The sequence below is a fragment of the Solanum dulcamara genome, chromosome 6, assembly GCF_947179165.1.
Source record: "Solanum dulcamara chromosome 6, daSolDulc1.2, whole genome shotgun sequence".
Lineage (NCBI taxonomy): Eukaryota > Viridiplantae > Streptophyta > Magnoliopsida > Solanales > Solanaceae > Solanum > Solanum dulcamara.
This window is the reverse complement of record NC_077242.1, coordinates 9915652-9926315: the sequence shown is the minus strand read 5'-3', so window position 1 is coordinate 9926315 and position 10664 is coordinate 9915652. Positions and strand designations below refer to the sequence as shown.

The following is a 10664-nucleotide window of genomic DNA, read 5'->3' as shown; positions in this document are numbered from 1 at the left end:
CTGTGTGAGTTATTTTGAGTGTATTTGACCGTCTGCCTTTCTATATTTGGTTCGAATTTCGACAGTAAAATTTAATTTTTTAACTGTAATTTTCATATTAGAGCAGATTTTTTAAGTACAAATTATTAATTATTGTGGCGTTTATAGAGTTTTCAAAAAAAATCAAGATTTTATTTTTGAATTCAGGATCAAAATTAAAATATTTGTCATTCAAAATTAGATTATTAATATATATTATATATTTGTATTAACTTGCATGATTTTCTAGTTGCAATTTGCACTAATTATATACAATATACTTGTAATTAATTTTAAAGTAATTTGATCAAGTAAAAATATGTTATCTAGAGAATAATATTGTACTAGTAAAAGTTAAGCTCAACAACAATAACAATATTTTTTTGAAATTCCTTAAGTGAGATCTACTCCATTCTTAATTATTCCTATCTTTAGAAATTAGAAGATATAGAGCCCGTTTGGATTGACTTAAAAAAAGTAACTTTTATGTATGAAGTGCTTTTAGAACTTTGAAGTGCTGAAAGTTATTTTTATAAATAAGCAGTTGAGTGTTTGGATAAAAGTGCTTATGATGTGAATTTTAGGGTTAAAAGAATAAAAAAAAGTAGTTTGAGAATTTAGTTAAAATACAAGGGATATAAAAATAATTTCCATGGTCAAAGAAAATGATTTTAAGCACTTTGGAAAAAAAAAAGTTAGGAATCCTAACTTTTCATTTTTGACTGACTTTAAGAACTTTATGACTTAAAGTCAGCATTAGGCAAACACGTCCAAAAGCTAAAAAAGGACTTTAAGTTGGTTTTGACCAACTTAAAGTCAATCCAAACGGACTCATAGAAGTTACCTTGTTATTTAATTAAATTCAATAGTATAAAATTTAGAAATGTTATTTTCTTGGTCAAATAATAATGGTTATGGGAAGCATCCACAATTTATGGTGGATGGTGCCTAAAGGTAATAATTAATAGTAACTAATTTATACACACTAGTTTCAATTCAATGGGTAGCCTTTTTCCAGACGGCATAAAGCTAGTGCAACAAGTTAGAAAATGACACTTTGATTTTTGTAGAAACATCAAGATTATTGTTTAGTAATAAAACGCGTTTTAATTAGATCTATATTAATAGCATTTGGACAAAATCTCTAAAAGACAGATAGGCAACCAGCAAATAGCTGTTTTTTTAAAATTTCTTTTATAGCAAACCATATATTATCACATGGAATTGTAAATCTCATCTACTTTTAGTGGGGTTAAGATGAGCACATGCCTACAGACAAACAGTTTCACATCGTCTCTCTTTTGTATTTTAAGAATGTGTCATTACTGGTTTAATTGTCATGTTTACTTCTTTTATTTCCATTTTCTAGGAAGAAAGTAATTAGTGGAATCATGTTGGCACATGAATGGACACAGCTAAAGTTGGTATACCTCCCTCTTAGAAATCTTAATAGCCGAGTTAGTTGGATTAGTATCGAGAAGTTCATGATCAACTAAAATTTGAAAAGAGAAACAGTTTAACATAAAAGAGTTACTCATATATTGAGTAATTGTAATTTGTATGTACACGAAGCAGAGCTAACAAGCTATATATGACCTCAACTATTAAAGAAATAGAAAAGTTAGATCATTTCACATCATTCAAACGTAGATTTATTCTCTTTTTTTTTTCTATATCAAATTGCTCGTCTTAAAAAAGAATAAAGCACTTAACTATAATTATACTGTACAATTTTGTTCTTCTTTCTATTTTAAAATAAGTGATATTTTTTTTAATTTCAAAACAACTGATATTTTATATAATCAAGAAATAATTAGTTTTTCCCCCCTCAAAACTACCCTTGGTTTAATAATACATAAAATTTTATATCATTAAAAAATCACTTCTTTCTTTAAACACTTGCATTTAATCAAGGATAAAATAGTAAAGTATTTTCTATTTCTTGAAAGTGAATAAATTTTCTGTATATAATTTAAAAATACCACTTATTTTAAAATGGAAGAAATATTTTTTCCACTGCATTTGAGAGGAAGATTTTGAAGTCAATCGATGGGAAATATGAGTGGATTTAACGTCCTTAAATAGTGTGTAAATAATATTACGGAAAGATTACATAAATTTCATAGTATTAAGAGAAAATTATATTTTATCCCTTCTCTTTTTCAAATTACAAAAAAATTAAATTTGGTGGAATTTGGATATATCTCAAAACGTTTCATAAAGTGATGTATTCGACCGATACATCGCGTAAAGTGATGTATACGACGTTCCAATACATTAAGTAAAGTAATGTATCCGATCGATACATCGCTTAAAGTGATATATCTAAAAATAGGAGAGAATATAGATTTTTCTAGTTTTTTCAAATGATATATTTTTTTTTAAAAATATAATAAAATAAGTTATGTATTTAAATAATTTTTTAAAATATTATTAGGGTCATGGCCTATGCATTGAACGAATCACCTTGAGTTTTTAGAGATAAGCCTATCCACATCCGCAATGTGGCAATGCTCTTCCACCACAATTTTTTTAGATCGGGCCTCTCACTCACTCATCACAAACTGGGTCTTCTTCGGGTGAATACTTAAAATAATAATTGAATTTATTTTAAAATTTTAATTTTACATAAATAATAATAATCAAATTATATATTTTTAATATTAAAAGCAATAAGTAAGAATAATAAACAATGGATAAAAAGAGAAAAAAAATGATTTTTGTTAGGTTGTCTCTAGAGTAATTGTCTAGCAATGTCGTCAACAAAGCAAAGATCTTAAGAGCTTTGAGTTACAATTTTGGGAGTATAAGAACTACTGTGATGAAAAGACATATATTTATAACGTAACCAATTCCCATATAGTTTATAGATATGAAAATTGCAATATATGAATAGTTCACTAATCTTTTTATTTTTTAACGTATTCTTTTAAGGGACAATGACAGTATTCAACTAATGACCACTTTGTTTTCAAAAGTCTTCTACTTTTGAAAAAGTAGGTGTGCGCATTATATTGGCTAATGTCTACATACGCTTTCTCTGTTTTCTCTTTTCTCAAATATGTTATAATCAATGGATTTTTGTGATAATTTGTAGAGTAGTCTCCAAATCCAATCAACGGAGTATTAATCGGTGCATCTCATAAGAGAAAAGGAAGAATTGGTCTGATGATAGTTGTCAAATTATTAGAAAATGGCCTTGAGCAAAATTTTTTTTGGATTTTGCCTGATTATCACTATCCACATTGATATTTGACTAATTTAAAATTTTTTATCAATTTTTTTCATATTTAAAATTTAAATTCAAAATTTTAATTAAAGATAGAAGAGTCACTACATGGTGGTCTAAAGTACCCAATTGACTTCATGGAAGTTACATAACAGAATATAATCAAATACCTCTTACTCTTCCCCCCCCCCCCCCCCCTTTTAATTTTGTCCCCAGATAAAAATATAATTCTCCTAGCTACAAATTAGCTTAAGCTTAACAAGTGTATACTAAGTCCTTCCAGTAATTAATTAAATTATACTCACAAAACAGTAGCATAGGAATCTGGAGGTTGTCGAGAAGGGTCGACCATGTAAACATGACAGCACGATAAGTATTAATTAGGGGACAACAGTTGTCCACTCTTATTTTTTTGGTATATGCCTATCGTATATTACTTCTGTCTCGTATTAGTTTCTTCTCTTTATATTAGTTGATAACTTTTTTTTATAAATATATTACAAAAATTATAAATAAAATGATAGTTTTATCAATTCAACTATTAAAAACTTCTTTTGGGACTTTACAAATAATTATGAACACTTAAAAAAAAATTGCACTGGTAATATGGAATTTTTTTTTTAACTAATGCTTTCTTTATTTAGTAAGGTAATCAATTAATAAGAGACAATTATTTTTATTATAATGATCAACTTATATGAGACATAGTTAATATTAATTAGAAGAGAGAAATATTGAAAACACTCCTAAATTTGGCGCAAATCATTAGTTTCATCCTCAAATTATTGACAATCTTAATAATATCCTTCTACTTGTTTAACTAAACTTAGATGCACCCTCGATCTGCCACATGATATAACAAGTGGTCTAAAACTCTTGCAGAAAAATTATGTTTTTAATAGAAAGTTGAGAGAAGTGTTGAAAATACTCTTAAACTCAGTAAGAATTTAGGGGTGTAGTTTACTTGTTGTGAAATCGGAGTGTATTTCATTTCAGGTAGCCAAATAAAGAGGTATTTTTAAGGCTATTAATAGTTCGAATATGAAATTAATAATTCACATCGAGAATTTAGGAATATTGAAGGTGCATTTAAGTCTAATTAACCAAGTAAAAAAAATATTTTGAAGGCTTTTAATAATTCAAGAATAAAATTAATAATTTATATCGAATTTAGAAGTGTTTTCAATACTAAAATTTTAAGTAAACATGCATTTTTTTTATATAAGTAAAAGGTCAAATGTACATTGCATGAAACTGAGGAGACTTAAAGTAGGAATACAGTTATAATTGGAGGACTGAAACTGATAATCTTTTTCTCTAACCCCCACTTCTCCTCCATTTTCTCCCACATCTCTTCTTCCTCATTTTCTACTTTTCATAGAGCTGGAGAACTGTTGGGTCAGCTGAGTTTACTCTCTTTCAAATTCTTCAAACCTCCATATTCAACAAATATGGCTTCCCCAAAAACCCCAATTTTCGTACCTCTTTTACTCTCATTTACCCTTCTTTTCTTCACTCTACTAGCTGCTGCAGCTGCAAAAACTCCGACGAAAAAAGTTTTGAACTGTTTACCATCGGAACTCATGCATCTTGCTTCTGCATGTTTTCCGATGGAAGAATCTCCGTTAGATTCCGAAGATCTATGCTGTGAGCTTGTCAAATCTGTAACCTCCTCTTCATCGGAATCCGACCGACACTACGATTTGAAAGAGTGTCTTTGTACTGCAGCGACGATAAATCGAATAGTTATTGGGCGTGATAGAAGGGTTTCTAAAGTCGTCGGAAGTTGTACGGGAGAAACTACAGCTAGGTATAACTGCTTCTCTGATATCTAAATCGGAAATGTTTGAATTACCATAAAAAAAGATAATTAGATCTGGATATTTGTCTTCAGTCTTTTTCAACTCTATGGGTTTAGATTTAAATTTGAAGTGTAAATTTTTTGTAGTTCTTTATTTCCATTTATGTATTGTTGCTAAAAATATGCAAGAATGTTTAAGAGATATTATGTGTTTCTTTTATGGAATTAGTAAATTGGTTTTGTTTTGTTCACCGTTCAAATTCCTATTTAATAATGTGAAATTGAATTCTAAAGCAGATTAGTGTTGAAGATTTTACTACTTAATCAGTCCACCGACAGTAAGTTAAAAAAAAAGAAAGAAATCTAGATCATTCATATTTATTTGCAGAAATAGAACAAGAACAGTTCACATGAGCTGCAAATACATAGGGGACACAACTTTGGCATTGCTATTTTTGTCCAACTGGATCCAAAGCCAGGAGAAAAAAGGATTTTCAGGGGAAAATGTTATTTTAAGCAACAACTGGGTTTTGAAAACCATTTAGAAAAACTATATACTATTATTACATATACTTTCATAATATTATGTATTTTATCATTAATTAAGAGTTTTCTATCATATAATGAGTAATATACAATTAGGTATATGCATTTTTACTACAAGATACATTAAAATAGAATGTGAGCTGAGCGAGATTTGTTATGTATTCTAGATACATGCGAATTATATTAAGTATAAATTAGATATATTTATTTGTATATATTTGGGATATTAGATATATAGGAGTCGCAATTATATTAGGTATAAATTAGATATATTTATTTGTATATATTTGGGATATTAGATATATAGGAGTCGCGAGCGAGATTTGTGATGTACAATCATATTAGGTATACATTAGATATATTTATTTGTATATATTTGGGATATTAGATATATAGGAGAGTGGCGGGCGAGATGGGAGAGAGACGAGGAAAGTTAGCGAGATTTGTTATGTATTTTAAATACATGTAAATTCATTTGAATATATTATATCAGGAACAAATTATATTAATCTCAAAATTTGATTTGATAAGATACTTAGTATTTTTAATTAGAGTGTATCTAACTAATTAATTTCTAAATTAGTGGACAAGTAATTAACTCATAAATTAGAATTTGTGTAAGTTTTTCAAACATTTTTCCTATCATGCATTTACATGGTAAAATTTTGAATAATATGTAAATTGTATTTTTTTAATTTGACCCTAGTCGATCCTTATCACATCCTAAACGAGTTTTGGTCAAAATCATCCTTACACCATACTTCAAGCTTAGATTACATCCTTAAAATATTATTCTTAGCAGAAAACATCCTCCAAGTATTTAAAATTTAACAATTTTCATTCTTTTGTTAGAATTTTTCAGAAAAGTAACAGATTCTACAAAAATCAAGTCATCCATTTGTATTTATTATTTTAAAATACGCTAAAAATATTATCGTGAACTTTTTGGGCGATTGAGTTTAATTAACAGTTTTTTTTATTATTTTTCATGTGATTTAATATTAAAAAATTATCAGTTGAAATATGTTTTTTCTCAATTAAATCTGCTTAAATGGTGTTTGTAGGAGACTTCCACTTCTAATAATGAAGAATGAAACTCGAATGCGAGACATAATCAAAATTTTGATTAAAAACTTGAATGCGAGACATAATTAGAATTTTGATCACCTCAGTATCAGATTGTGCTGAAAAATTATTGATCTAACTACAATTTGACCTTAAAAAATATGAAGATAATTAAGCTCCAGCTTCTTTCCGTTGGTAAAAGAGAAGAAGGGCAGATCATGTATCCTCACACCTTCCTAATATTTTTTGTTTCAGCAAGCAATGGTGTTCACAATTTTTAATATTCCTTTTTAGGAGCTTTTTATAGGAGGTAATGATTTATGCAGAAAAACTTTTTGTTCACATGAATTACACATGTTTTTATAGGATTTCTTAATTTTTTAACAATATCTAACTGAAGGATGAAAATTGTTTACTTTTAAATACATGTTTTTTGTCAAAAAATATATTTTAAGAATGTTTTTTAAATTTAGGATATAATTTAAGAATATTTTTGATCAAAAACTTTATCCTAAACACTTGAATTTGAATAAAATTGAAAAATTAAACATTCACGTTCTCCGAAGCATGAGCAATTTGCGCAAAAGTCACTCAAATTAATTTGTATATGTTAGGCTATTTCCAACTCATGTCAATTTTTTTCACCAAATTTAGAATTTGTTGCAAAGTTTGCTCCAACTTATATTAAATTTTCCATCAAAGTTGATGCTATACTATTCATCATATTAATTGTCCTTTATTATTATTTTATTATATCATATTTTTAACTAAATATTATATAAATTGGTATGTTTTAATTAAAACATTTTATTAGTTTTACGTAATACTTTTATAATATTAATTTTAAGTTAAAATTTTAATTTTTTTATGTATTATTTTTCTTTACTTGATTTTTTTTTGAAATTAAATTTATGTTAATTCTACTATAAATTTGAATTGGATATAACTAAAATTAACCTTGACAAAAATTAAATATGCAAAAATATAAATTGATGAATATATTAACTTCATATATTGTAATGCACAACATGATAATTGAGGATGAGCGTGATCTTAACGCACCAATTCAAGATGCTTTAGATGATTCAATTTCGACGGTAGAAATGACAGTAGATGAAAATTATTGATTTCAACAATTTCTTGCTTGACATAAAAAAAACTAAGGACAAAGAAGCTCATTTTGAACTACGTAATGCATTAATAGAGCATTTATGGGAGCACCGTAGTGATCTTGAAAGTTGAATATTCATGTAGAACTTAAAATAAGTCGCCAGAGCGGGAATAAGGCCGTCAGAGTGGAATTTTCTTAATGCTGGGACAGAATTGAAGTCACAAATTTTCTTATTTTCCCCACTTCTCTCAAGTGGAGGTTAGAGGCGAGAGTTTCTGCAAAATCCTCCAAAAGGCTGCTCTCTGCATTCGGAAGGCTTCAACCGGTAGAATTCAATTCGGTCTTACCGTAGGACGTTGAGGATCAATGATTTCAACAACACTATCTTTTCACGGATTGCTTGGCGCCCAGGTAGGCTAGGCTTCTCTTTTCTGAGTAGTAAGTTTATACCTACTGCGTAGTGTAGAAAGGAATTTAATGGAACATCATATAACTAAGCTGTGGGTCACGGATCATGGATCACGGATAGAAATTTGATCGTATGGGTGTCTGATTCTAATGTGACCTAATAAAAAGGTGTTGTAATGATTTGAGAAAGTGTTTTAGTGGTGACATTATTGCATATAGACGATTATTTGATAACGGACATAGTGTTGTATACAAGACTATAAACTAAGTAGAGATTGTTGATAAACCCTAAAGGTTTGGTAGTGTAGGTGATGATCTAGTTTCCCGTATGTGTTCATATACTTGTTAAATTGCTTTATGATATGCATGTGTTTATATGAATAGAGAAACATGCTAGATTATGTATGAAATGATCACTTGATGGTCTGTTTTTGGTGATGAATCTTTTCTTGGTGATATAAATGCTGTAAATACTGAATGTGATTATGATTATGGTATGTTTGGATCGGGTGTCACGTTCCGACACATATTTGAATCGGGTGTCACGTTTTGACACATAATTAAATCGAACTTCATGTTTCGATACATATTTTGATTGGGTGTAACGGTCCGACACAAAGTTGATTGTTTGTAGGTCCCATAAGAGGACCCTTGTGTGAAGCTATAACCTGTGGAAACTATTGAATTGTGATATTACTTAATGTGGTTGGACTTGGTGATATCTGTACTTCCATGAACTAATAAGGTTAGGGTAAACGAGCCCTGGACTAAGGACCTATAAACGAAACTTGAGTTGAGGGGTATTGGTTATTAGGGGTGATGATCTTGAAACAAACTGATTTGTGGATAAGAGAATGAGCCCTATTCGATCTGGATGTGATCTACATGGTATAATCGTATTCTATAATTGTACACGTAGAAGTTGTGGTTTCTAGTTGTCCGAGAGTTTTACCATTGTAATGTCCATGAATAACTGGGGTAGGGATAGTGGCTATTTATAACTCAGGTAAGTTGGAAAAGTGTGGTTGTGAGAGAGATATGCTTTATGCTGTAAGACAGTTGGACTAGGACTAGTGATGGGTGGGTGAAATCATTGAATGGTTAAGGTTGTTAGGTGGGGACTGTTGTAGTAAATGAAAAGTGGTATAGTGGGCTTAAACCCACGATTATTAAATTGTAACTAGAATGGCTGTGAAACTCTGAAATTTAGAGTGGGGAACACCTTAAGGTGAGAGTAAGGAGTGTACTTATTTGGTTGGGATGAACAATATGATAAAGTTTAATTATTATGATATCTCTTATTTTTCTGTTCATATATTATGTGGTAGGTAGCAGATTGAACGTGTTGTTTGTACTGATACTATTTTTCTTATGCCACTTGACATACTCTGGTTGGAGGGTTAGTTATTTCTCTTAGGTAAGACGAAGGCGATTCTCTAGCAACTTCTATTTTTCTCTTCTCTTGGTGTAAGTTGGGTCATTGGTCTTTAATTTATTTCTACTTTTAGCGACTCTTGTACCTATTTAGACCAGCATCCTTGGGTTTTTTGTATAACCTTGTATAGGCCAGATTAAATATAGTTTTCCTTAGAAATTTTGATTAAATTGTTTAAGTCTTTAATTTTAACTTCCGCAATATTTTTCTAGAATGGTTAAGGATTCTCCTACTTAGAAAGTATAGTGGATACTCCACGGCCCGGTAGTTGGAATCGTGACAAATTTGTAATCATATGAGAAGAAATTGTAATTTTGATATTTGTTTGAACATGTAATTTGGATCTTTAAATTACTTTTTACTCATAAATATGAAAATTCAATGTGAAAACTTTCAAAATTGCTCAATTCTTTATACAATTTTTCCAATTAAGCAAAAATTGATAATAAAAATATAATACACTATTACAAAGTTCTATTCTAAAATATATGTTGTTTGTTGGTTAAAATCATTAGTAACTATATCACATGTTCATATTTCATGAATATTTCATCATTTTTTTTGTATTCTCAAAAACAAAATATGTAGATATAAAATAGTGATTTTTTTGGGTTATAAATATAAACTTGTGGGTCAATTTTTGCATTTGAAAAATATGAAATCATGATATGAAATTTTTAAATGAATTTTTTTTTGAAAAATTTGAGATTTTATCTCATGATTTAAAATTATGAGATAAAATCACATGTCCAAACGTTGATTTCATCTCATAATTTGATGAAATTACATGACTAAACATCTATTTAAAGTTGAAAGTCATAAATATTAATTAAATCTAAATTAAAAAATAACACATGTGTCCCCAAAAAGTGAAAATATTTATCCTTACATGCCTCATTAATTTTATTTTAAAATTTGCGTGTTGACGTCAGTGCCACTCTACATGTTACCGATAGGGTATCAATATACCGACAAAATATCACAGATGATTAACTCAGTTCTATATGATATCGATATGATTTCAATATACCGATAGGGTATCACAAATAAT

General features: G+C 28.9%; 1 protein-coding gene across 1 annotated transcript; it reads left to right on the top strand.

The window, feature by feature from the left end:
- Positions 1 to 4532: 4532 nt before the first annotated feature.
- On the top strand, positions 4533 to 5299 carry LOC129892058 (uncharacterized). Its single transcript, XM_055967593.1, has one exon. It carries the CDS (start codon positions 4699 to 4701, stop codon positions 5080 to 5082), a length of 384 nt encoding a protein of 127 aa, XP_055823568.1. The 5' UTR covers positions 4533 to 4698; the 3' UTR covers positions 5083 to 5299.
- The last annotated feature ends 5365 nt before the right edge of the window (positions 5300 to 10664 follow it).

Excerpts from the sequence above, each read along its gene's own strand:
- LOC129892058 (XM_055967593.1), top strand. The coding sequence starts at position 4,699 with ATGGCTTCCCCAAAAACCCCAATTTTCGTACCTCTTTTACTCTCATTT.